This window comes from Corythoichthys intestinalis, chromosome 10, assembly GCF_030265065.1.
Source record: "Corythoichthys intestinalis isolate RoL2023-P3 chromosome 10, ASM3026506v1, whole genome shotgun sequence".
In the NCBI taxonomy this organism is placed as follows: Eukaryota; Metazoa; Chordata; class Actinopteri; order Syngnathiformes; family Syngnathidae; genus Corythoichthys; species Corythoichthys intestinalis.
In genome coordinates, this window is record NC_080404.1 from 24102950 (window position 1) to 24130857 (window position 27908).

The 27908-nt window shown below is 38.8% G+C and overlaps 1 protein-coding gene across 3 annotated transcripts; it reads right to left on the reverse strand.

Moving 5' to 3' along the window:
* Window positions 1-677: 677 nt before the first annotated feature.
* Window positions 678-27679, reverse strand: LOC130923316 (SMC5-SMC6 complex localization factor protein 2-like). Of its 3 annotated transcripts, XM_057848940.1 has the most exons (18): window positions 27539-27679; window positions 20310-20516; window positions 20113-20213; window positions 17562-17623; window positions 6903-6986; window positions 6650-6817; window positions 5913-6018; window positions 5764-5851; window positions 5547-5685; window positions 4606-4690; window positions 3989-4165; window positions 3819-3907; window positions 3232-3319; window positions 3021-3149; window positions 2884-2961; window positions 2738-2824; window positions 2599-2667; window positions 678-960 (listed from the first exon to the last, which is right to left on the reverse strand). In XM_057848940.1, the coding sequence occupies exons 4-18, from the start codon at window positions 17585-17587 to the stop codon at window positions 820-822; spliced, it is 1554 nt and encodes a 517-aa protein (XP_057704923.1). In that variant the 5' UTR covers window positions 17588-17623; window positions 20113-20213; window positions 20310-20516; window positions 27539-27679; the 3' UTR covers window positions 678-819. The 3 variants fall into 3 exon arrangements, with proteins under 3 accessions (XP_057704923.1, XP_057704922.1, XP_057704924.1); XM_057848939.1 differs by lacking the exons at window positions 20113-20213; window positions 20310-20516; window positions 27539-27679 and adding an exon at window positions 19036-19165; XM_057848941.1 differs by lacking the exons at window positions 17562-17623; window positions 20113-20213; window positions 20310-20516; window positions 27539-27679 and adding an exon at window positions 8369-16103.
* Window positions 27680-27908: the final 229 nt, after the last annotated feature.

The window sequence follows — 27908 nt, forward strand, 5'->3', positions numbered from 1 at the left end:
TCTAATTACCGCTGCTCTTACAAAATAAAACATTCAGTGCACCCAAACGGTGAGCTCATTGCAAAGCTATACAATTTAACAAATTTAACACAGCAAGCCTGTAAAAAACAAAATTTAGAAAAAAATATCCCGAATCTAATTGATAAAGTAGGAAAAAGGTTACTTTAAAAAATTAACAAGATGTATTTTATTTGCAGAACTTTTAGGTCAAGTCCAGGATTAACATTGTTTTGCTCGACTATTTGGAATATTACATTTTGAGGTGCTCTATTTTATTGGATCATGCTTTGAACTGAACTCAACCCGGGTCTTCTCTACAACTTGGTTAAAATGTCATGCATAAAAACTCCACTACTTTTTTTAAAAACTCCACTACTTTTTTTACTGAAGGCTTTTTCACTCAACCTGCTCTTGACAAGTTATCAACAGAAAAATCACCATCTAATATCATGCCAGATAATCAAAATCTGTCCCCTTCTCTTGGGTGCAGCCTCTGCCCAAAAGATGGAAATCTCGTTGACCCTTTTGATGACTTCATTTTCAGGTGTTGTACGATTTATTTATTTACCAATCCTCAGAATTATGTCATTTTATATTTGTAGAACTTGGGAATATCTATTTTTCAAATTTATTTTTTTTACTTCTCCCCTAAAAACTTCAAAAATACTAAAAGAAAATCATGTTTTCATTGCTTTATTAATGTTGAGCAAGAGATCGGTTCGCTAAATTGAACATTACTTCAATCCAGCAGAAAAGAAGTCAATCATTCGTCAAAAAAAAGTTATATTTAAAAGGTTTAAGAGTGTGGCAAATGTTCAACTATTGTTGTTTGGGAACTGGGCCCGCACCATCGTCGGTCCGCTTCCTCTTCCTGGTGCCGCAGTTAATGCCTCTTACTTCGCAGCGGTGCGGAAATGTTCCCATGGAATTGGGTCTCCACTCGCTGTAATGTGTAAACAGCTAGAAACACATTAAAAAAAGACATCAATAGAAGTCATCATTTATCTCACATAGTTGGAATTAATTCAATTTAAGTGATCTTGTCTGGTTTTGTTATTAAATGACAAGCACTTCATTAACAGTCCTAAACGTCCAATCCATTTTGATTGGGTCATGCGCCGTCAATGGCATTGAAACATGATCGCGCAATAGCAGCAGCCATCCCATTTCAAATGGATTTGATGTCTATCCATCAATCAATCAATCAAATTTATTTCTATAGCCCTTTACAAAAACCTGACAGGCCCTCAAAGTGCTTCACAACAAAGACAAATATGGTTCATGAAAGATAAAAAGGAAGGAAGGTACTATACTATGACATTAAGAAAAACAAAACAATGCATCACGATAAAAGTCAAAACAGTAAATTAAAAAATAAAACAGAATCCGAAAACATTAAAACCCTTAAGAAATAAAACCAGGCTACCCTAGTCAGGGGAAAAAGTGAGTCTAAAAAAGTGCGTCCTTAAACGAGATTTAAAACGGCCTAAATTGCTAATAATACAGATTTCAGGGGGTAGGCTATTCTATAACCTGGGGACAGCAACTGCAAAAGATCGGTCCCCCACTGTTTAAGTCTTGACCTTGGAATTTGCAAAAGAAGCTGGCCGGTAGAACGAAGAGCCCTGCCAGAGTTACGGAGGGTTAGAATTTCCGTAAACTAGAAAGGAGCCTGGCCATTAACAGAATTAAAAACAAACAGTAAAAGTTTGAAATCAATTCTAAAATGGACTGGAATCCAATGGAGCGATGAAAGCACGGGGGTAATATGCTCACGTCTAGGTGTACCGGTTAAAAAACAAGCAGCAGCATTTTGAACAAGTTGAAGACAAGAAATCGAGGACTTGGGAATACCAACCTAAAGTGCATTGCAGTAGACCACCCTTGAGCTAATAAAAGCGTGAATTGCTTTTTGAAGGTCGTGGCGACTAAGAAAAGGCTTCACTTTGGCCAAGAGACGGAGCTGGAGAAAACTTGCTCTTACGACATAACTAATCTGTTTTTCAAAGTTGAGCGTTATCAAATATCACTCCGAGATCTTTAACGTGTCTTAAAAAAAAAAAAAAGAGCCAGGGCGCCAGTGTTTGGCTCAAAGGCATTCAACATGGAAGGTGTGCCAAAAGTAATATTTTCAGTTTTGCTCTCGTTAAGATGCAAGAAGATGTCATTGGCAGTGAATGAGTTCAAATAATTTTCTGTATTCATTATTTAGTAGTTTTAGTTATAAAAAGGTACTCTTTTTAATTTTGATTTATTTAATTAATTTCATTTCGTAAATAAAATTTAATCTACTCCATTCGTTTGAACTCTTTATTTAAAATTGGGTATTTTATTCTAATTCTTTATCTTGTTTATAAATTTATTTAACCATTTTTATAAATAACCTCAATAAAAATGATCAATTTGTATACAAAACCTAAATAGAAATGATCTTGAAGTTTAGAAAAAGTCTTCATGCCTGCCATGATGCAAATGTGGGAATTCCTTTAACACCAAAGCCAAGATGACTTTTTTTTGTGGCGCCGCTATACATATTTTGACATTTAACAATAGTAAAAGTGACTATAAGGCTATAATTTGTGTTGTGTGAGAGTCTACGTGAAGAGGCTTCATCAGGTGGAGGACCAGCTCCCACTCGGTGTACATCCCAGACAGCTGATTCTTCACCTGGAGGTCCAGAATATATGATAAAAGATCAATATTGAAACAAAAAAAAAACAAAGGTGGCAAAACTCACCTTGCACCTGTACCAACGCTTTTCGCAATTTCCTATGTGCCACAGATCCAGTGTTTTCAAATCCGAGCTGAGAGCCAGCAGAATATCCTGAGGAGAAAATGGCAGTTGACACAACGCCATCGTGTCTGACGTAGCGCCGCTCGTACCTTCTGATGCACCGGGAGCGACTGGAAATTGCAGGCTTGGTAGGTCAACGTCAGCAGGCTGTGACAGAGGTAGTACGCCTGCAAGGAAAACATGATTTATGATGGTAATCCGACTTTGAAAAGCTCACGTTCTTCACCTGCTCTTCCATGGAACCGTCGTCTTCCTCTGCGCCATCGTCCGAGGAACTCTCGATACAGGCGCTCGGAATTAAACGCCGGAGGAACGAGGGTTGCATCCTCCGCACGTATGGCCGGAGCGCAGCGAGCTACACAGAGGGAGAAAACCCACCCACAAGATTATAGATGACCTCTAACACAATGTGAAGTTCTACTGTGAGAAATACCAACATTTATTTCCGTTCCGGGCGGCTGATAGACACACGTCCCGTCGATGAGTTTCGATATCATGCAGAGGCTCAGGTGCTGCCGAATGAATCTAAACAAAAAAAGATGGATGATACTGATTAAATAATAACAAAATGAATACTTCAGTATTGTAGGTCACTTTCTTGTTACCTCATTGGCTGTCACTGATTGTGCTAGACATCCAATCCGTTTAGACTGGGAGGGGCAAACAAACGATGTCAAAATGAATTGGATGTCTAGCGCTGTCAATGGCAGCAAAAGATGAGCATTCACAGCCAGTCCTACCAGTTTAAATAAATTGGATGTCCATCGTTGTCAATGGCAGTTAATGAGTTCATTTTGGGTCACTTCCTTTTTAGCTTTAAGGGAACTTAAAGAATTCAAACAAAATTTTGTGAAAAATACAATAATTCATATTTTTCCTACTTAGTACAAAACATACAAAAACTCAATTCACTACCGCTGACGGCAATATGCGTCCAATCTGTTTAAACTGGGTGGGTGGGCGTGAGGGAGGGCTGGCAGTGAATGACCACAAGTTAATGCATTCTCTTCCACAGTTTACTAACTGGTGGCTGTTAGGCAGCTGACGGATCAGGTAGCACATGTTGTGGTGGTCATCCGTCACATTGGCAAGGGCAACGCAGATTTTGGGGAGCTGAAGGACAAGGTGACAACTAAGTTAAATGACGAACAACGCTGTTACTATTTGTCACTCTGAAACGCCAGCACGACTGACCATGGAGTCCCAGTCCCTGACGTTGTTAGCTATCACACACACCAGCACGTCAATCTTCACAAAACCCATGGTGATGAATTTTGCATTGAGGGCCACTCGAGCCAACATGGTCAGCAGCAAGAGAAGCTCGCAGTCCTCGTACGCGGTGGGGCAAAGAGACAGGACCTCCGACAGGTACTGCGGTAACAAGGAGAGAATGCGCTAGGTGAAAAAATGCTCAATAAGCAGAATTGGGCTCGGCAATTTGGTGAAGCAATGATCACGATCATTACGTTCACATTTTTTTCTTGATTTTGATATGACACATTCACTGATGAATACTTGAAAGGTGCCCAAAAATGTCCATATCATCTTCTTTAACTCATTGGCTGCTATTGACTGCATGAGACGTCCGATTCATTTTGATTGGGAGGGGCCCTCCAATCGAAAAATGGATTGGATGTCTCGCGCTGTCAATGTTAGCTTATCAGTTAAAGAAGTGGGGTTAATTTATGTATGAGCTGATTTATCGCAAAAATTGGCGATTTTTCCATTTTAAGAAAATACGCTCAATGCTGATCGCCAAAATCAACCTCAGTTTTCTTTACAATCATTTCATCGCCCACTTCCATTCTCACCGCAAAGATGTTGTTGCAGTTGTGTTCCGGAGATATATTGGTTTTATTGCCAGGACGACGCTCACTTTGAATATGGACGTTCATACTGAAGAAATATAAAACAAAACCAGTAGCTCAGAAAACAACACATTTTTCGAACTATTCAAAACTTAACATTTTAATTAGAGATGCACCGAAATGAACACTCTTGGCTGAAACCGAAAATAACCAAACAAATTTTCAAAATATATATATTTTTTTGTATTTATATGTATAATCACAATTAAGACATTTTTTTCTTTTTAATATGATGTGTTAATACTGAGAATTGCAATAATCTAAAACCGACATTTTAATCTTATTTAAGTTGTAACACAAAGTTAAATTTTTATTGACCCACTATATAAGGGGTGTCCAAACTACGGCCCACGGGCCGACTGCCCAGTTTTGATGGAATGAAAATTCCATTAAATATGGCCTGCACAAGAAGATTCAGTTCAGCAACAAGGTCACCATCAGAAAAAAGTAGTAGATTTTGGTTGCTCACACTTGGGAAACAGTGCAAAATATACATTTCCAAAGCTGAAAAGACAACCCGGTAGTCCCGTTTTTAGCTGCTCAAAGGGGGCAAGAAGAGACTATCTCTGATAAAGGTTAATAGTCTTCTACTTGAAGTGCTAAATGCTAATTCTACGATGAGGAAACCACACACAAACACACACTCATTCACTGAACATGTTCCCTCTCGAGTAATAAGTTAAGTGCACGTTACCGGGCTTTTTTGCTGCGTCAACACAACTTTTCTGTTTCGGTCGTATAATCTCTGTGAAAAAAAAAGTTTCAGACCGAAACCAAATGCACATTTTCAGTCACATTTCAGCCACCAAATTTTCGGTGCATCTCCAGAGGGCTTCCCTATCACCAAGTTTTTTGTGGGGAAAAGCTGTCTGCAGTATACTTACAGTATATCTCCTTCTGTGAATGGGGGCTGCAGTTCTTCAGAGGGGAAGAGCGCAACAAACGACACGCCCATGTTCATCAGCACAAACGTTATGTCGGCCAAGGTGGGAACCCACACCTTGGACCCATTGTTCCCCCTTTCTGTTTCAAAAAATGCAGTGAGAACAAGAACAAGACTTTAAATTCCCGATGCGGAAAAGGGAAAGTACTGATACCGACTCTTGATACGGGAGGCGGATTGGGCCGTCTCACAGAGAAACCGAAGAATCATTTCACAAAAACCCCACTCGGAATGCACCGACATCATCTTGACAAGAAGAAAAATGGGAATTAGTGCTAGAGTGTTGAATTCATGACAGCGGGTCTACCTTGAAGAAGAACTGGGACACTAAGGCTGGGCAAGGCCGGCGAAAGCCAAACGCTAGCTCGAACATGCCTGTCGTCACGTGCAGTTTCAGCAGTGATGGCTCGGCCCTGTTCAATCAGCTCAAGGATTTAATATGCTGTGGCTAAAAATTGTGCACTGAGAAAAGTGGCATTGTCAATGTTATGCAATGGTATCATTGTTATTCAAAGCAAAAACGGCCGGTGCTGGATGTCCGATCCATTTGAACTGGGAGGGCTAGCAGCAAATGAATGCTGATATACTGTCAACTTCCCAGTTCAAATGGATCAGATGTCTACTTGTAACCAACTAATTGAAATTCACAGCTGAAGGATTAAAAGTGCAACATGATGGGGCTCTTATCATTGTCAGCGAAACAATTCAACAATTTCTAAATTTATAAATTGTAAATAGAAATACTTAACTGAAAATATGAAATTATTTACAGGTGTAGGGATATGTAATTTTAAATTGAAAGATAGGAACAAAAAATCCCAAAAAGAACAGTCCCCTTTTTTGGTCGATTGTTGATAGAACTTGTTATAAAGAGCACATACCTGCAAGTGTTGATATTTCTTGTCTGCGACAAGACAAATGGCATTGTAAATTAGCATCGATCTAGTGGGCGCGTTCGGAAAACGAGATATATTTTGTATTTTAATCGTCATTAAGAGAGGGCAACTGCACTCCCGAAACATATTCCGACATATCAAAGCTTACTGAAGAACAATTCTCTGCATGGTGTTCCGCGGATTGACCGGGCACCGTCTGATCTCTAGCGAATCCTGATTGAAGAGTTGACCGAACTTGTCAAGGTTGAACACCACTTCCCCTGGCGGCACGTTCCACTTCAGGGTGAAATCCAACGAGCAGTGCCGAAGGTATTCCCTACAAGAGAAAAATTCCATCACCCGGTGTCGTGTCACATGATTTATTAGCTATAATGGGCTAGCGTGTATCCGGGGCGCTGTACAGTTGTTGGGCAGCGTCCTCATCGGAGGTGTCCTCCAGCACTTCGTCACACAGTGCAAGAAGCTGTGCCTCCTTTTCTTTGGACCTGTCGGTACAAAAATCATGTTGATAAACATTCACACGCTGTAAAAAAATAATAATAATGTATTGCAGGGAAACAACTGTCATTTAATAAGCCTAAACCAGGGGTCTGCAACCCCAAATGTTGAGAGAGACATATTGGACCAAAAAAGGAAAAACAAATATGTCTGGAGCTGCAAAATATTAAAAGCCTTATAATGAAGGGCACGCATGCTGTTATGTACAGTGGGGCAAATAAGTCTTTAGTCAACCACTAATTGTGCAAGTTCTCTCACTTGAAAATATTGGTGAGGCCTGTAATTGTCAAAAAGGGTAAACCTCAACCTAAAAAAAAAACAAAAAACAAACAAATCTCATTGTTTGATTTTTAAAGAATTTATTTGCAAATCATGGTGGAAAATAAGTATTTGGTCAATACCAAAAGTTCTTCTCAAAACTTTTGTTATGTACCCTTTGTTGGCAATAACGGAGGCCAAACGTTTTCTGTAACTCTTCACAAGCTTTTCACACACTGTTGCTGGTATTTTGGCCCATTCCTCCATGCAGATCTCTAGAGCAGTGATGTTTTGGGGATGTCGTTGGGCAACACGGACTTTCAACTCCCTCCACAGATTTTCTATGGGTTTGAGATCTGGAGACTGGCTAGGCCACTCCAGGACCTTGAAATGCTTCTTACGAAGCCACTCCTTTGTTGCCCTGGCTGTGTGTTTGGGATCATTGTCATGCTGAAAGACCCAGCCACGTCTCATCTTCAATGCCCTTGCTGATGGAAGGAGATTTTCACTCAAAATCTCTTGATACATGGGCCCATTCATTCTTTCCTTTACTCAGATCAGTCGTCCTGGTCTCTTTGCAGAAAAAGAGCCCCAAAGCATGATGTTTCCACCCCCATGCTTCACAGTTGGTATGGTGTTCTTCGGAGGCAATTCAGTATTCTTTATCCTCCATACACGAGAACCTGTGTTTCTACCAAAAAGTTCTATTTTGGTTTCATCTGACAATAACACATTCTCCTAGTCCTCTTCTGGATCATCCAAATGCTCTCTAGCTAACCGCAGACAGGCCTGGATGTGTACTGGCTTCAGCAGGGGGACACGTCTGGCAGTGCAGGATTGAGTCCTTGGCGGCGCATTGTGTTACTGATAGTAGCCTTTGTTACTGTGGTCCCAGCTCTCTGTAGGTCATTCACTAGGTCGTCCCGTGTGGTTCTGGGATTTTTGCTCACCGTTCTTGTTATCATTTTGACGCCATGGGGTGAGATCTTGCATGGAGCCCCAGATCAAGGGAGGTTATCAGTGGTCTTGTATATCTTCCATTTTCTAATAATTGCTCCCACAGTTGATTTCTTTACACCAAGCGTTTTACCTATTGCAGATTCAGTCTTACCAGTCTCGTGCAGGTCTACAGTTTTGTCTCTGGTGTCCTTCGACAGCTCTTTGGTCTTGGCCATAGTGGAGTTTGGAGTGTGACTGACTGAGGTTTTGGACAGGTGTCTTTTATACCGATAATGAGTTAAAACAGGTGCCATTAATACAGGTAACGAGTGGAGCCTCGTTAGAAGAAGTCAGACCTCTTTGACAATCAGAAATCTTGCTTGTTTGTAGGTGACCAAATACTTATTTTCCACTCTAATTTGGAAATAAATTCTTTAAAAATCAAACAATGTGATTTTCTGTTTTTTTTTTTTTCACATTTTCTCTCATGGTTGAGGTTTACCCATGTTGACAATTACAGGCCTTTCTAATCTTTTCAAGTAGGAGAACTTGCACAATTGGTGGTTGACCAAATACTTATTTGCCCCACTGTACATCGGGACCAACAAACAAATCAGACCTGGTGAGTGAAAAGCAGACATATTTGCATATGACTCATTATTCACATAAATACAGCATGTTCTGGGTTTCTCTTCAAGAAGATAAGTACTCTTCAATAGGCCACCATCTTTTCTGGAAACTCGTATACCTCATTTGTAGCCTGGCACTTATAGCTTCCATTTCATACACCTTCCTCAGTTTATGCCGCCACTGCATCACCGTTGAGGGCTGTGGATTCCTGCATTTAATAGTCAACATTTTCCTGGCCACCATTAATAATATGTGTAGGAGATACTTTTGTTCACTCGTGTAGACCTCTCCAGGGGGTTAAGTCCAGGATAATCTGTTTTGGGGTGAGTTCCAAGACAACACCTAGGATTCTGTCAGTTACATCCTACACACCTCTCCAAAAAGCATTCAACTTGGTGCAGTCCCAAAACATATGAGTATGCTCAGCTCACCAATCAACCTGCAGTCCCTCCAGCACTTCATTACATTTGGGTCATTTACAAACTAAGAGACAGCAAGGGGAGTCCTAAAGAACCTTGTTTTTGTCTTCCAATCAAACTCTTTCCATGTGTTGCTATCAGTCCCTTTATGGCAACCAGTACACATTTTCCCCCATTCCGAATCCTCAGTTGTAACATTCATCTCAAGCTCCCATGTGTTTTTGATATAAAAAGTATTATCTACTATATCCATCAATTGATTTCTATATAGATGAGAGACATGTTTCTTGAAGGGCAATTTGTTTTTGATTATATTGATGAAATATGTTTCCAAATTCGATGGCATGTTCTTGATAATTTCCCAGTCCTTATAAGTAGTAATATAATGTCGAATTTTGAAGATATCTGAACATATCAATTTGTGGCAGAGAGAATTTTTCTTGACGGTACGCGCATGGCTGCAGAATGTTGTCGTGGAATAACTGATCAATAATTTTCAGATTATTGTAGAGCTGAAACGAATACTCGAGCAACTCGAGTAACTCGAGTTTAAAAACTGATCCGAGTAATTTTATTCACCTCGAGTAATCGTTTATTTTGACAGCTCTAAGCATCACGTTTTGCTCGGACTACTTTTAACGCGGGACAACGCGCTGATGTCACGTGCGTAGAGGAAGAAGCAAAAAAAAAAAAAAACTTACTGCAGCCGACATCCGCTACAAACGACGCCGACGTTGCTAAATACTAGCCCGCACATGCTACGTTAGTTGCAGGTAGCGTCCAATGAGTCTCATAGAGATAACATGTACGTTGAACTAGATGCCATTGACAGACTAGGCCGCGTCTGGGCAGCGTTAGCAAACAGCCGCCATCTTAAAGCAGTAGAGCGCTAAGCGCTAATAAAGAGCGCTAAGCGCTAATATATAAGATTAACGTTACTGTCACTACTATCTCACCTTGCGTTAGCCCTGCGGAGGGCTAGGTTTAAATTAATTAAGACCACTTTCGATGCGTGGCTAACGTGTCTTACATACAGGCTTTAACATAACACAGCGTTGTGGAGTGATGAGGGTGTCAAATAAAAACTCAATAATGCTAACTATCAATTTTAGCTCAGTAGTCATTGCTGGATAAAACACCAAGTAGCACTAGTCCCTAATGTGCTCCAATACAGCCTGTATCATACATTTATTTTGAACAGTGCAAAAACTCAAAATCCTATCAGGACTTACAGGTTAGACTAACTTAAAACTTAACTAGAACTTAAAAATGGCTTGACACAAATAGAAATTCAATTGAAAAACGTGGGAAAAAATCCTAACTTTTAAGTGATGTGTGTTATCAAGCGTAAAGGCATTTTTAGGTGTGTTTATATATATATATATATATATATATACATATATATATATATATATAATATATATATATATGTATATACTTTTAAAAAATAAGATCTAAAGGTTTTTTGAGTGAAAGCAGTGAATTAGTCTTTTTTTTTCATTCTAGTTACATCTGAGATGCAATTGTTGGCTGTTTTCAACAATATACATCAAAAATAAAGACAGTTATTGACTGAAAATGATAAAATGTCTTGTTTTCTCATGTATATCTATAATTGCGCTTCACCTGAAAATATATTTGTTTTATCCGATTACTCGATTAATCGATAGAATTTTCAGTCGATTACTCGATTACTAAAATATTCGATAGCTGCAGCCCTAGATTATTGTTCGCTCATCTCCTAAAAGAAATATCAGATACTGAGAGAGGAAAGTCCACATTCCCATCAATCTGTACTGCCCGTGAAAGTGCAGCAACCCCTTTAACTCTCTTTTGGACTATGGCAAGATTTTTAAGGTGTGTTTTACCCACACATTTCTTACAGTATCTGCACTTTATTTTGGGTTTGTTTATTTAAAAACAACAAGACAGATAATGGCGTATTTGGCAGTGAACTCTGTTCTATGTTCAGCCATCCTGATTCTTTGTCATTGGTGTTTCAAGGAACAATTGCTGTCAATTGAGCTGCCCAAAAGTAGTATTTCTAGTTGGGAAGTCCAAGCCCACCCTTATTCTTCCCAAGAGTTAATGTTTTAAGTCTCACTCTTGGTCTTTTGTTCTGCCATATAAACCTGGAGATCAACATATCCAACATATTGAAGGCTGAAATTGGAATTCCTACCGGGAGAGACAAACAAAAATAATATTCGAGGTAGAAAATTATTTCTAATAGCCTATTTTGTACCCAGAAGGGAAAGTGGGAGCACATCCCATCTCAACAGTTAATTTCTAAACTTGTCAAATAAAATTTCGTAATTTGCTTTACTAGTATACAATTGTGTAGTTTGAGGATTGAGTGTGATACCTCGATATTTAAAGCCCCGTTTTGCTTGTCGAAATGATGCAATCTCTTCAAGGTGACTGGGCCATGTCCCTGATACCATCATTACTTGTGATTTAGTGGGATTTACTTTATAGCCAAACAATAGACCATACTCCTCAAGATTTTGTAGAAGTGGCGGAATCGATTAAACAGGATTTTCGATAAATAGTAATATATCATGTGCATACAATGCAATCTTCTGTTGGTGTCCACCCTCTTGCCTTATTCCTTGTATTAAACCATTACTTCTTATCAATTCAGCCAAGGGCTCGATACTAAGTGCAAACAAAACAGGAGACAGGGCATCCCCTTGCCTCGTTCCCCTACCAACACTAAAAAAATCAGAGCATTGACCGTTAACTCTGACTCTTAACTGCGGTTTCGTGTAAAAGACTCCAATCCATCTAACAAACATTTGATAAAAGCCCATTTGCCTAAGCGTTTGCTCTAAGAATACGCAATCCAATCTATCAAAGGCTTTCTCCGCATCTAGGCTGAGAAGCAATGATGGGGATTGTCTTCTAGAGGCAACGGAGATTTAGAGCACGTGTAACATTATTAGTACCATGCCGCCCAATGAGGAGTCCTGTTTGGTCTTCATTCACTAGTCGTCTGGTGTATTTTTGTATTCTATTTGCCAGGATAGAAGTCAAGATCTTAAGATCCTGACATAGCAGACTTATAGGTCGATAACTTAAACATTGCGTGGGGTCTTTTCCTTCTTTGTGTATTACAGTAATAATTGCCTCCGACCATATTTTTGGCGGGACCCTGTCATGCCGATGCGTAGTTATACACTCTACGCAGTATTGGGGCCAAGTCCTTAATATAAATTTTGTAGAATCCCCCCGAATATATGTCGACACTTGGGTTCGTATTTTTCTTCAGTTTGTTAATGGTAGCCACTATCGCTTGGTCAGTTATGGCCGAGCCCAGTCTCAGCCTCCTCCTGAGATAATTTGTTCAGTGGAATCAGATCCAGAAATGATTTTATATTCTCCTTAAGTACTTCTTGGCCTTCATATAGTTTTTCATAATAGGCAGCAAATGGATCTGCTATTTCCTCTGGTTGAGAAGTGGTCTTTTTTGTGTCTGGGTGCTTAATTTTGGGCAAGACACAATTTGACTGGGCTTTCATTAATTGAAACGCCAACAAGCTGCTAGCTTTATTTCCCATCTCGTAAAATTTTCTCTTCACAAATCTCAGCATTCCTTCTGCCTAGTATGTGAGTAGGTCATCTAATTTTTGTCTTTCCCGAATACAGCATTATTTCTTGATATTTTATGTTTGTTTTTCTAGCCTTGTTATTTCAGCCTCCAAAACAAGTCTCTTAGCTTCTCTTTGTTTTTTTATACTCTCGATGTAATTTGAATTTTGTGTCCTCTCATAACAGCTTTGGCACCATCCCATAAAACAGATTGTGTGACTGTTCCATTATCATTTATATCTATGTATTCCTTAAGCCTTTCCAGTTGGATTAGCTGGTCATTTAATATTGAGACATTAAGTCTCCAATATCTGAATGGTTTTTCTTGGCCAAGCTTTATTTTCAATTTCACAAGGATCATGAACCGAGAGAGTTATTGTATCTCACATATTATTACTCTATGTATACCAACCTTCGAAATGAGAAACATATCCAATCTGGAGTAGCTCCCATGCACCTGGGATCTGTATGTGAAATATGTGTCGCTCGGATGATGGTACCTCCACACATAAATCAAGCAGAGTCCATCCATCAATCCCAAAACCGTAACTGACTTTCTGGTCTGGGTTCCCTTTCCACCTGGCAATCTGTCCAGGTTGGAATCTAAGACACAATTAAAGTCCCCCCCGACCACAATAGTTCATTCCCCTTCCTCTGCCAATTTGGAAGCTATGTTTTTAAAGAAGGCAGGGCAGTCGTTGTTTGGTGCATCCACATTTATAAATGTAAACCTATCTGCACCATTTGTGCCAATTATCATAATGTAGCTACCTTCCTGGTGCTAAAGAGCCGAGGGTTGCCGACCCCCGGCCTAGACCATAATATGCCTGACTTTACACTACAGCAGGGGTCGGCAATCCAAAATGTTGAAAGAGTCATATTAGGCCGAAATAACAAAAAACAAATATGTTTGGAGCCACAAAAAATTAAGAGCCTTATAAAGGCATTAAAATGAAAGCAACAAATGTTGTATGCATCTATATTAGCTATATTAGCCTACTATCAAAATAACTAGGTTGGCTAAAATACAGAATGCGCCTTCATGATTAAATGTTTATTTTCCTTGCAGTGCATTCTAAAGAGAATGACGCACCACGTGACTACTTTTTGTTGTCCGATACAGACTCAAGTTTAACTTCATTACAATATTAATGAATTATGTTTAATTAATTGCTTTGATAAAATTAAAGAAATGCAATAAAGTGTCATTTGAAAATCATTTGTATTTTGAAGATTCGAAGAAAACAACAACAAAATAGAATGTTCATAACGTGCCCCTTATCTGGGTAACAAACATAGTGCAACAAAACGCACCCTGCATATATATATATATATATCAGGGGTCGCGTTAACCGAATATTTTCCGTCGTTGACCGGTTTTTTAAAACGGTGACGGAAAAAACTGAAGTCCATCCGTCATTTTGACAGGTTGCAATTCACACCCCAGACCACAGGGTGGCGAGTGAGCATATTAATTAGCTATTGTCTCTCTTGATGCATGACCTCTTTGGCCTTACTCGGAAAAATGTCAAGGCAACTGAGTGTTTGCCTGGCACGGCCAGACTGTTCTCCCTGTATTTTTCAAACACTGAGAGAAAAGTCTGTGGGACACAGCCTCTCGAGTAGGTACAAAATCAATCGACAAATCAGATTTGTTTATTTGCGTGACGTGTTCTTCACGAGCAACGTCACTCTCCCGCGCCGAAAGTCGTCTCTACAACACAGACGGCGAACGGGAGAGCCGAGAATATGCTCCAATCCGCGGTAAATTCAGTTTTAAATGAGCTAAAACACATCGACACAAGACATTGACAACACTCTGTCTCGCGCTAGCCATGTTGAATAAACTCCGTTCTCCTCGTATGTTTACTTCCGCGCGCAAGTCCCTCGTCCTGCCCTCGTCGCTTTGCTAACGGCACGTCTGCCTGTCGCTGATTGGTGCACTCCGCTGTCTGTTTGCCTCTTGTTAAGCTTGTTCGGACAGAATATTAATTAAAAATGAATGAAAACTAAATACTATTGAATATGTCATTATTATCATTTTAAAAATGTAAGTGACATGTAAAAATAGATTATGACCGGATTTTTATGACACTGTCAGTCAAAATGACAGACAACGAAAAAGTCTACCGCAACCTCTGATATATATATATATATATATATAAAAACAGCACCCTTTCGAAAAGATTACATCACACGACTCATCACAGAGTATGCTGCCGCTGAATTCATGTCCTTGATTTGCTGAATGAATGAAGTAGCCTGCGATTTTTATGGCCCTTTCCTACACAGTCTTAGTGCAAGAGGCATGTATTTGATTTTCTGTATTATCTCGATTTTGTTTTTGAAGTCTGCAAATAGGTTTTCTGATATGTTGATGAATGCCTCCTTCATTTACCAGTCACAATCTGAGAACGTTTTTCCACGCTTTATTTATCCCGGGTTGCAACAAAACTTGCAGTAGTAGTGGAGTTTGGAGATGCAATCCAGCTTTTAAATCTATTTTTGCACTCCTCTATTTTTTCCAGAAGTAATGCAATTGCACTTAGTGGGTATTCGGCAGCAAAATTAGTATGCCTTCCCTGCAAATGTCTTTCCACATTACTCCTTTTGTGATTTGACAACTTTTCGCAACAGAGCAAACATTCAGAAAATCCTACCGCACTGGCAATGAATGAGATTGATTCGGCCCAAGAAATATTGAATCCTGTTCTCCTCAGTTTCTTTTTTTTCTTTTCCTCCTTGTAATCCACGTCCCATCATATAGCCGCCAGTGTTGTGTTTACAATAGCCACCCTGCTGATAGAAAGGTGGGTCGCAGGCTATGACGCAAATCTTCGTTGACAGAAATATTGAAATGTAATAATTATTTTCCACATTTTTACAGCATTGGAAAACGTTGAGATTGTTTGTTTCATGTCCGTCCTCGTACAGAAACCATGTTAAAACAAAAAATGTATTTCCCTCTCCCATCTTTTTCCATTTTAAAAATTTGGTTAGTATATCATTCAATCGCTTCCAGACCCTCCCAGTTAAAATAATTGGACTCCTATTGCCGCCAGTGCCAACGTTTAGACATGGAGGTCACAAGAAAACTCCCAGAGCAAAATAAACAAGGGCCACACTTCTTTTTTTCCAATTACAATTGGTTTTAATTCATTTGGAGATTTTTTTTAATTTGATTTTTAGAATAATGTTTTTATCATACTAGTGGCTTTTAAATTTGCATATTTTAACTTTTTTTTTTTTAAACATTTAATACCATTTTAAGAATTGACCCCCCCTCCCCTCCCAAAATGGATCATTCAATTAGTTCATTAAATTTATATATTTTTTTGATTAACCATCACAAAATACATGCCGGCAATACTAATACTACAATTAGATGTCTATTAGGAGCTGCAAATATTGTCCTGTGGATAGCAAGTTTGAGACTTCTATGAATGGAATATAAAAAATGTAATTTAAAAAAAAAAAGAAGAAAAAAAAAAAGAACGTAATTCGTGCATGAAATGGTTAAATGAGTACACATCCGATACCAGTTTGTGCGGTCAGTGATTTTCTTCTTGGACTAACCCAGTGCTTCTCAATTATTTTCTGTTACGCCCCCCCCAAGGAAGACGTAAATGTTTCGCCCCCCCCCCCCCCCCCCCCAACTCTCTGCCGCCACTGTAAATAGTATCATTCGTCTATATTACTATTATAAGTACGCCTCAGCCTAACATTGTGTCCTTTTTTTTCTATTAAAGAAAAAAAGTAACATAGATCAACTTATAATAAAGTATAACTTTTTTAACATTGTGTTGCTTGTAACAGAAAAGACTTAACGCGCATCAATTTGCCTGAAGTTAAAAAAAAAAAAAAAAAAAAAAAAAAGTCACATCCAAACTGTAAAAATACACTCAAGGTACATTTTTGACCATTTGATACTGAAAAATAAAATGTAATAAAATCAGTAAATAATAACAAATTCAAATTGATTAGAAACATTTACTCTTCAGGACAACTTGCCAAAAAATTTGACCGAAAAACAAAACTGAATAGAAGGGGGGCAAAAAAGTCTTTGGACAGAAGGAAAGTTTTTATTTTCGCCGATTCACCACAGTGCTCACTGGTTTACTGATATAACACTGACAAAGCGGGACGATTGTGACAATTGGCAATATTCGGCACATTTTCGCTGAAAAACAATCAAGCGGCTTATCAATGAGATTGAGGTCGAATGTCTTTAAGTGGCGTCTTAACTGATTTGGCTTCTCCGCTATAATCATTTTTAGACTCAGTAAACAGTGGTCTTTCCTCATTTCCCACTATATTAAAAGTCAAAGGCAAACGGCCCGAAAAAAGCGCATTCTCGGCGGCCGAGGTAGAACCGTAGGTGAGGGCGGTGGTCGTGACGATCCCAAGCCGAAAACGGCACTTCTCGGCCGGACACGTGAGAACCGAAGAAGACAGTGGGTCGCTGCGTGAGTCCAGCTCTGCATGAGTCTCTTCCGTGTGCTCTTGCTTACTTCAAAAATACTGCACGCACTTTGAAAATGAGAGCGCCACTGCCACCCACGGAGTGGATGTGCAAGTACACTTTATTCTAGTACGGCAAAAAAAAATAAAAAAAATAAAAGCATGTTCCCCGAGGTCACTCGCGCCCCCCCTGGCATCGCTCTGCGCCCCCCTGGGGGGGCGCGCCCCACCATTTGAGAAGTACTGGACTAACCGAAGGCTTACCCGTTTTGGGTTCCAATCTCTTCCATGCTGACCTTGAACGACACTCTTCCTGAGATGGTCAACTGCAATGGAAAGCAAAACATATGAACTCAAGTTTTATTGAAACTACAGAGTGACCTATATGTGAAACTATATTCTTAAATGTTAGTAACTCATCAATAATATACAACCTCTGAAAATAATTCTTAATTATTATTGATAACCGTTTCGATGTAAGTCGCCAATGTTGTTTGGGTCGCAATGTGTTCTAGGCAGTGATGTAAATGGTAATTTAAGGCCATTTCAGATAGGGGCAGCTGTGAAGAAAAAAAACGACAACAAAGTACAAAATGCCAATGGTTAAAGTAAATGAACACATAACATCTGAAGCATAAATGCAATGTTTCTAAAGCCTTTGGACTTTTTTTATTTTAAAATAGATTTAACAAATAGGGCCATTTCTTTCCTAAAGGCAGGTTTTTGTCTGGAGAATTTGCACTTATTAATAAAATAGCCATAAATGAAATCAGTTATTATATTTATTGTAGTTATAGTCAGATTTCATAAAGAGGAGCGTTAACCCCTTGATTGTACTGAATAATGCACATTCCAGTTGAAAGAAACCTCAATGTTTTTTTTTTTTTTTTAAAATGCCTATTGTTGTTAATTTTCATAATACACACAATTATATGTAATTTTATTTATATCTTATTATTTAATTATGAATGTATTTCTGTGGCTTTAAATTGTAGGCTACTTCTTTGACATTAAAGCCATCGTTTGGAAGCTTCTAAAAACTTTTAAGACTTTGATAAGCCTAAAAATCATTCATATATATATGTATTTTTTTATTATGGCTGTATATTTTATTTTTGTCACTTCCAATGGAGGGCAACTTGTTCGACATTACAGCTGTTGTTTGTAAACAGACCCACCAGTGAGCGTTTTTTTTTTTTTTTTTTAAATAAACTTCAAGGCTTTAATAAGCCTCAAAATCTATTTATATGTATTATTTTTTATCATACTATTACCACTATTTTTTATTGTGTGTGTGTGTTTGTTTGTGTATGTACTTTACTTCACCAGTAAGCGCTTTCATAAACTTTAAGCCTGGAAAATTTTGTTGATTATTTAGTTATAATTTGGTTATGTATTTCTTTCCTGTCGCCGTTAATGGTTGGCTATGACATTAAAGCCATCATTTGTAACCAGTCACACCGGTGAGCGCTTTCATAAACTTCAAGGCTTTGAAGCCTCAAAATCATCCATATATATGTATTATCGTGTGGCTCTTACAAAGTCAAGGAACACTTTTTATATTAGTTTATTACTAGTAGAAATCCAATCGATTTGAACTGATGCACAGCAACAGGTCCTTTCGAATTCTAGGCAGACAGACTTTCTATATGCCACTGGTATACTTCAAGAGTTGTCGAAGTTTGTTACCTTCATCAACCATTCACAGAGGATAGAATAAAATAAGACAAATACTCACAAATAGTCACAATAATCACAGTAGAAACCAAAAGTGAGCTTGTGCTCAACAAGCAAGAGTTAAACTCTTACTTGAATATAAAACAACAAAGACAAAGCATTTTAAACTGTAGTAGGAAGTCTGACTGAGATTGGCAGACTGTGATTGGCTGATAGGATGGAGGGATGTGATTGGCCATCAAGAAAAAAAACTACAAGTTCTTTTCTTGATTTTTCATATTTCTTCATTTTTTAACAATAAAAAAACAGGAATAAATAGTAGTAGGAATGTTTATTTTTAAATGCATTATTTAGTTTTTTGTTACTTGGTACTTTTTTTCATTTAAACTTTTTTAAACATTCTCTCATTAAAAAAAAAAAGTTATGTGACAGCTCTAGAATCGAAACTGCAGCTCATGGTGCGTCCAGTGCTGCAGGACAGTGTGCTAACCGCTAGGCTAAAAGCAGATGTAGCTGCCAGCGTGCTTTCTTGAAGGCATTGGGAGTTGGGTTGCCACCTTTCAGAAATAAGAAATACGGGACGCCCCCCTTGCGCCCAAAGCTTTACAGGCAAAGAAAAAAAGGGACATCCCCCAGACTCCTAAAATGCATAGAAATGTATCTATTCATATATATTCTGTATTATTTCAATACAGAACGCGACATTTAATTCCCATTTTCGCATCGTTCCTTATTTTAAGGGACAGGTGGCAACCCTAATTGGGAGGGAGGTTTCACATGAAACGCACAAACCGGGCCTGCGAGCACCCGTTACACTCACCCCCGAAACCTTCACCGCCGTTCCGGGTCACGTAACAGCATTGCAAACGTGCCCCTCCCCATCAACATCCACAGAAAAAAGTGCTAAAGTTCACAAAAAGAGCATCCTCCCATCAAATGCGGCATTTCAAACACGCCTTGATTCAAATTGAGTAACAAAGAAATGTAACCTAAGTTTCTTCAGAGCGCTAACCACTCCATCGACATCCACAGAAAAAATGGGACCCAACTTAAAGGAGAATGTGTCACATTAATAATAAATATACAATATTTGCTTACATGAGCTACCCCGGTTACACTAGCTCATATATTAAGATACCTTCGTCCTTCGTTGACAGTAGTAGTCTTTGTGCAGAGTCGAACAGCGCCATGGATTTGGACTCTCTCAACGTTTTATGATGGAGAGCAAGTGCATGAAATCTTTGAATGAGAGAATTCAACATTAGAAACACTCAGACAACTATCATGTTTCTTGGCAAATGGAGGTTGTGGGCACAGAACGGACTGTGGTCCCACCATTGATAACAGCTTGCAGTGGTGCGCCAATGAGCCGAATGGTGTCAGATGAGAGGAAGACCACTGTTCCCTGCACTACGACTGTGGTGAGCGAACTGGGGTCAAACGACTGGGGAGTCGGTCCGTCGATGGTGGGTTTTAGCACTGACACAAATCAGGACCGATGATCTGAAACATTCTCCTGGGCAGGTCTGTGAGGTTGGCAATCTGAAACGGTTATATTGGAAGAAGGGGGGAAAATTCTGTAGGGAGCACCGAAAGATTTTTTAAACTCACCTTTAATCCTTGGGGAATAGAATTCTGAAATTTCTGAGTGGTTAGCATGTCTGCCTCACAGTTCTGAGATCAAGGGTTCAATCCCAGGCTTCGGCCTTCCTGTGTGGATTTTGCATGTTCTCCCCGTGCCTGCGTGGGTTTTCTCCGGGAACTCCGGCTTCCTCCCTCATCCCAAAAACATGCATGGTAGGCTGATTGAACACTCTTAATTGTCCGTAGGTATGAGTGTGTGCGTGAATGGCTGTATGTCTCCTTGTGCCCTGCAATTGGCTGGCAACCCTGCCTACTGCCCGTAGTTAGCTGGGATAGGCTCCAGCACCTCCGCGACCCTCGTGAGGACAAGCGGCATGGAAAATGAATGAATGAATTACACATGAAGATCATAATAATCACATTAAATCAATAGAACGTAAAAACAAAGACAATCGAAACAGGAAATAATACATAAAAATCGCATTTAATCACAAATAGAATTTTAAAAAAATTCTACTACTAATAATAATAATAACAATTGAAATCAACAATGGAGATACAGCACAAGAGAAACAGAAAGCAAATAGACTGAACTATATAGACCCTACCCACGTGACGTCACAACTCCGCCCTCCTGACTGGTGCCGCCCAATTGTCCGTCAACACATCGTGTTTACCTGTTACGGCTACGTACATGCCTCCTATTTACGGCGTGTTTTTCTGCTCGTTAACATTAATAATCAAAATGGTGAAGGCGTGTGTGGCGGTCGGTTGCAATAACAGAGAAGATAGACGGAGAGACTTGAAGTTCTACCGGATTCCGAGAGACCCGGTGAGGAGAGCGAGATGGGCTGCTGCAATTCGACGAGAAAACTGGGCTCCAAACGATTACCACAGATTATGTAGTAGTCATTTTATATCTGGTAAGAATACATTTAATATATATTTAGAGGGTTTTGGGCTGACAACCACAATTAAGATCATTGCTAGGCTAATCGCCAACAACATACACGTAAGTATGTAGTGAGAGTGCTATCGCTAAACCATATAAACATTAAAAGTCCTAGCTCCATTGACAAATGACATGAAATACATTAGACTTGACAGTGGATGTTAGCAAGAACGAAAGATTTTGAATTGAAAATTTCGTAACTCACCTTTCCAAGCACAAGATAGATTCCTGCCGAATTTCGTGGACGAGGACCTGTTTCACCCAACCAGCAACGAAGTATTTATAAGCCTCCAAGCTCTTAAAGTTTTTCAAACTTTCGTGAGAATAGGCTGATTTTGTATGGACAAGATAGTTGTAAATATCAGGGTAGCTAGCAGATGTCAGGCAAAGACGGCGAAGACAGCGGGTCGAAAAACCTCGATTTAGGCATCAAATATGGATCTGGCGAATGGATAAACTGAAGCTTTTCCACATAACGCCTTTTATGCAACGCATCCAGTGAGTTTACGGCATCCGAAAGCATTGGGTCTTCCATGGAATGCATTATAAATTGCTTGATCAATTGAGACCATTGATAATACAGACACAAAATGACGGACAATGGGGCGGAACAATACAGCGATCACGTGATTTTGTGACGTCGGTGGGTAGGGTCTATAGACCCTACCCACGTGACGTCACAACTCCGCTCTCCTGAATGGTACCGCCCAATTGTCCGTCAAAACATAGTGTTAACCTGTTACGGCTACGTACATTCCTCCTATTTACGGCGTGTTTTTCTGCTCCTTAACATTAATAATCAAAATGGTGAAGGCGTGTGTGGCTGTTGGTTGCACTAACAGAGAAGATGGAAGGAGAGACTTGAAGTTTTACCGTATTCCGAGGGATCCAAAGAGGAGAGCGAAATGGACGGCTGCAATTCGACGTGAAAACTGGGCACCAAAAAAATCACCACAGACTATGTAGTAGTCATTTTATATCCGGTAAGATGCATTTAAGATATACTTAGAGGGTTTTGGGCTGACAAATAACCACCATTAAGATCATTGCTAGGCTAATCGCCGACAACATACACGTATGTATGTAGTGAGAGTGCTATCGCTAAACCATATAAACATTAAAAGCCTTAACTCCATTGACAAACGACATGAAATACATTAGACTTGACAGTGGATGTTAGCAATAACAAAAGATTTTGAATTGAAAATTTCGTAACTCACCTTTCCAAGCACAAGATAGATTCCTGCCGAATTTTCATGGACGAGGACCTGTTTCACCCAACCAGCAACTAAGTATTTATAAGCCTCCAAGCTCTTGAAGTTTTTCAAATTTTCGTGAGAATAGGCTGATTTTGTGTGGACAAGATAATTGTAAATATCAGCGTAGCAGATGTCAGGCAGACAGGGCGAAGACAGTGGGTCGAAAAACATCGATTTGGGCATCAAATATGGATCTGGCGACTGTATAGAACGAAGCTTTTCCACATAACGCCTTTTATGCAACACATCCAGTGAGTTTACGGCATCAGAAAGCACCGGGTCTTCCATGAAATGCATTTTAAATTCCTCGATCAATTGAAACCAATGCTAATACAGAGACAAAATGACGGACAAGTGGGCGGAACCATACAGCGAGCACGTGGTTTTGTGACGTCGGTGGGTAGGGTCTATAGATAGTTATGGTTATGCTGTGCTAAACAAGAGTGTTTTTAGCCCTGATATTAAGGAGCTAACAGTTTGAGCGTACTTCAGAGGTAACCAGTTCCAGAGGTGATAGCATAATAACTAAATGCTGCCGCAGCCTCACCCTGCTTGATTCTTGTTCTTGGAACATACAGGAGACCGGTTCCAGACGACCCTATGTGTCTAGATGTTTCATAGGAATCTAACAAATCAAGCATGTATTTTGCTCCAAGGCCATTAAGTGTCTTGTAGTCAAGCAGTAGTATTTTATAGTCTATCCTTTGACTCACTGGAAGCCAGCCAAGAAAGCTTATTTTTCATAATTCTACAAAAGTTGCTATTTTTGAGGTGGGGACAGGGGCGGACTGGTAATCTGTGGGTTCTGGAGGATCACAGAACGGCCGGTGCCCTGGACGGCCGGCGGCCGCCATTCATTATACATCACTGTTTTTGTCCCCCCTTGCCTCTGATTATCTACAGTTCGCATCCAATCCAACAGGTGGCAGCAATGCGCCTGGCTGTTCATCGCCAGTCTGATAGAAGAACGAAAGAAGCACAAAGTTGCCTTCATTGGTTCCTTGTGGAAGCAAAATGGCGACGAGCGTTAATGCACAATATGGATGGTGGTGGCAAAAAAAGAAAAGAGAAGGGTGGCGCGAAGAAGGTTAGGAAGAAAAAAATTAAAGAAACTGGAGAGCGAAGCATCAAAATGTCATAAGTTGACAAATATTTTCGCAAGCAGCAGTCTGGCTGCAACGGCCACGTCGGGTAACAGCAGCCCACTCCCGGCGTGAGAGGGGGAGCGGCAGCCGCTCTGACGCGCAGCCGGTTCAGGGAGAGAGAAAAAAAGAGGGAGGGGGTAATGATAAGCTGGTGGAAGTTCGAGAGGGAAGTTCCCCAGACAAGCGCAGAGCAAGTAAAAATGGATGAAGAGGGTCACTTGTTCGGTATACTGGCAATTGTTATCCACCAGGTAGGTACATTTTAAATGAAATAAATGACAATTAAAGGGTTAGTGCCAGCTAGTCGATGTACCCGTTGGCAATCGTGTCAAGTTACAATATTCTAGTCCTACTATCACTCTCCTAAGAAAAAATATTTTAGCTGTAAAACAACGTATGCACACGCAGCAGCAATATTAATTCAGAAGAAATATAACAAAATATTAATAAAATGAATGGTTTTACTTTACAGTTTAGGTAGTTAAATTGATATATATTTTTAATCATTTATATATCGTTTTGTTTTCTGGTTAATACTTTCCAATGAAGGTTATGTATACAGGATTTGTCTTGAAATGTTTATTGTATTTTCATTGAAATTTATTATTTGTATGGCAAGATTAATTATGGCAGGGGTCTCCAAACCGGTCCTCAAGGGCCACTGTGGGGCCTGGTTTTTCTTTCAACCGATCGAGTACCGACAGTTTAACCAATGAAGTTTCTGCTAAAACAAGCAGCACCTGACTGCAATCAACTGATTACACTTGTAAGACACCAGATTGGTGCATAGGTGTTGTCTTGTTTTGTTGGAATGAAATCCTGTGCCCGCTGCGGCCCTATGTGGAATAGTTTGGAGACCACTGAATTATGGCATAAACAATGAAATTGTTTTATAGACAGAGATATATAGAGATATATTATAATCAATCGGATACATGAATGAATGAATTTATTGTCATTGTCATCATCATCATAATCATTGACAGTTTCAGAATGTGGAATTTGCCCGAATACTTAAAACTTGCTTTGAAAAATACATTCTTTCATTTGTTTATTTAGGTCTATCATAGAGCTAGTACAGAAAATGAACCCAACTCCAGTTCAGCCTTGCAGTACTTTGAGCGCCCCAACTCAGACAGTGACATTCATTCATTCATTTTCCATGCCGCTTTTCCTCACGAGGGTCACGGAGGTGCTGGAGCCTATCCCAGCCAACTACGGGCAGTAGGCAGGGGACACCCTGAACTGGTTGCCAGCCAATCACAGGGCACAAGGAGACATACAACCATTCACGCACACACTCATACCTACGGACAATTTAGAGTGTTCAATCAGCCTACCATGCATGTTTTTGGGATGTGGGAGGAAACCGGAGTTCCCGGAGGAAACCCACGCAGGCATGGGGAGAACATGCAAACTCCACACAGGAAGGCCGAAGCCCGGGATTGAACCCTTGATCTCAGAACTGTGAGGCAGATGTGCTAACCACTAAGCCACCGTGCCACCCAGACAGTGACAGTCTAGACATATTTTCTTCATTTTCTCTTAAAGTGCAAGAAATTGATGCATTTTACAATAAAATGTAAAAAAATAAAATAAAATAAAAATTCTCCCCGGGGTTGGGGGGTTGGGCGGTATGCCCCCAGACACCCCTAGGGGGTCTGTTTCCCTTCGTAAAGCGATTCTTGTGGGCTGGGCTGAGTCAAAGTCCAGGGCTGCTTTTTAGTCCCAGTCCGCCCCTGGGTGGGGAGATTCTATGGAGGTAGATTTGTGTCTTTATTATTTAATCAAAAAAAAGTTGCTTCAATCAAAAAAATAGTTGCTTCAATCAAAATATATTTTTTCAATCAGAGAAAATGTCACTTCAATAAAAAAAATGTGTTTGAATGCAATGCAAAAATATTTGAGACTCAGAAACTCGCATTTGAACACTTAATTTTTCATTGAAACTGTTTTCTTTGATTGAAGCGATCCTTTTTGTGTTTGGACCATATTATGGGTAGGACATTTGTGTCTAAATCATTCAATCCCAATAAAATTTGCTTCAATCAAAAAAAAAAAAAAATTAATCCAAAAAAAAAAATCATTTGCAAAAAAAAATTTTTTTTTTTGAAAATATATTTTTTATTTGAAATATATATATATTTTTAGTGAAGTGTCACTTTTTTTGAAACGCAAAAAGTTTTATACTATTTTTTTTTAAAGTGGAAAAAGTTTTGAACGTGCTTTTTTTTTTTTTTAGTACATAAAGTTTTGAAGGCAATTTTTTTCGATTGAATCATTTTGATACAAAGATCCAACTTCGCCTTGGAGTGACAGGTGACTACGCCAATGAAATAAAAGTATGAAGCAAGAATAATGGCCAACAGGGTTTTTTTGGTTGTTTTTTTTAAATATATGTATATTTAAAATAAAAAATTATATTTTCAAAAAAATATATTTTTGCAAATGATTTTTTTTCTTTGATCAAAAATAGTTTTTTGATTGAAGCAACTTGTATTGGGATTGAATGATTTAGACACATATGTCCTACCCTGATATGGCCCAAACACAAAAAGGATTGCTTCAAAGAAAACAGTTTCAATGAAAAATTAAGTGTTCAAATGCGAATTTCTGAGTCTCAAATATTTTTTCGCATTCAAAACCTTTTTTTTATGATTGAATTTATTTCAATTTTTGCTTGAAGTGATTTTTCTTTTGAAAATATATACTGTATTTTTTTTGTTTGAAGCAACTTATTTTTTGATTGAATAATAAAGACACAAATGTCCTAGCCAAAATGTGATCCAAACGCAAAACTACATTACTTCAATCAAAAAAGTTGTTTCAATCAAAAAAAACAAACTTGACTTAAATAAAAAAAAAACATTTTTAAATAAAAAAAATATAAAAAAAAGTTTTCAAATACATTTTGTAAAGTTTCAAATTTAGTTTTGCATTCAAACACATTTTTTAATTGAAGTGACTTTTTCTTTGAAAATATATATTTGGATTGAAGCAAAGTTTTATTTTATTGAAGCAACTTTTTTTGGATTGAATACTAAAGACACATATCTACCTCCATAAGATTCCACACACCACCAATGACTACATTTGAAAATACTGACACTTTGTGTTAGTGGTGAGACTAAAAAAAATCCTATTAAAATACAATTGTCATTGTTTTTTCCGTTTGTGATGTTCAATGACAGCGACTAAAAGTCAATGAAAAATATTGTCATTGTTTTTTCCGTTTGTGGTTATTAATGACCAAAAGTAAATGTCAATGACAAAGTATACCGTTATAATTTTATTTATTTATATATTTATTTCTCTTTATATGTATTTATTCGTTCATTTATTTACCTATTAATTTATTTATTTACATATTTATTTATCTTTATATTTGTTTATTCAATCATTTATTTATTTATTTATTTATTCGTTTATTTTTAATTTTGGCACTCCTGTGATTCCATAATTAATTACTGTTGTGTAAATAGTTCATTTTAATAATTGCATTTTATTTGCATTGCAATATTTCTCCCCAGATGTTATGTCATGGATTTTAATTGGCTGAATCGACTCATTAGAAAGTTAGCAATTACTTACATCGCTGTTTTCTAAGGTCCATGCGTTACTCACCGACTGCCCCCTTTATATTCAGCTCCATTTTTCATTTTGAAGTTAAAATAATCATTCGTTATCGGCCAATGCCAAAATCTGTAGGTCTGACTGCAGACGGAGGATCTAATACAAACATAAATGAATTTCCCGAAGTCATCTAAATTCAGCGCATTGCATCATGGGCCTTAGAGTGTCCGGCTTGTCCCTCTTCTTCTTCGATCAGTTGCTGACGCTTTAGTTGGCGGGTAGAGGAAGCTCGCGGTGAAATGCTGCTCCCTGCAGGTTGATATTGCATCTTGCACATTATTTATCGTTTGCAACTACAGTACAGTACAGTATTATTTTTTGACCGATTCACCGTTCCAACTTCGAAAATCGAAATGTTCCA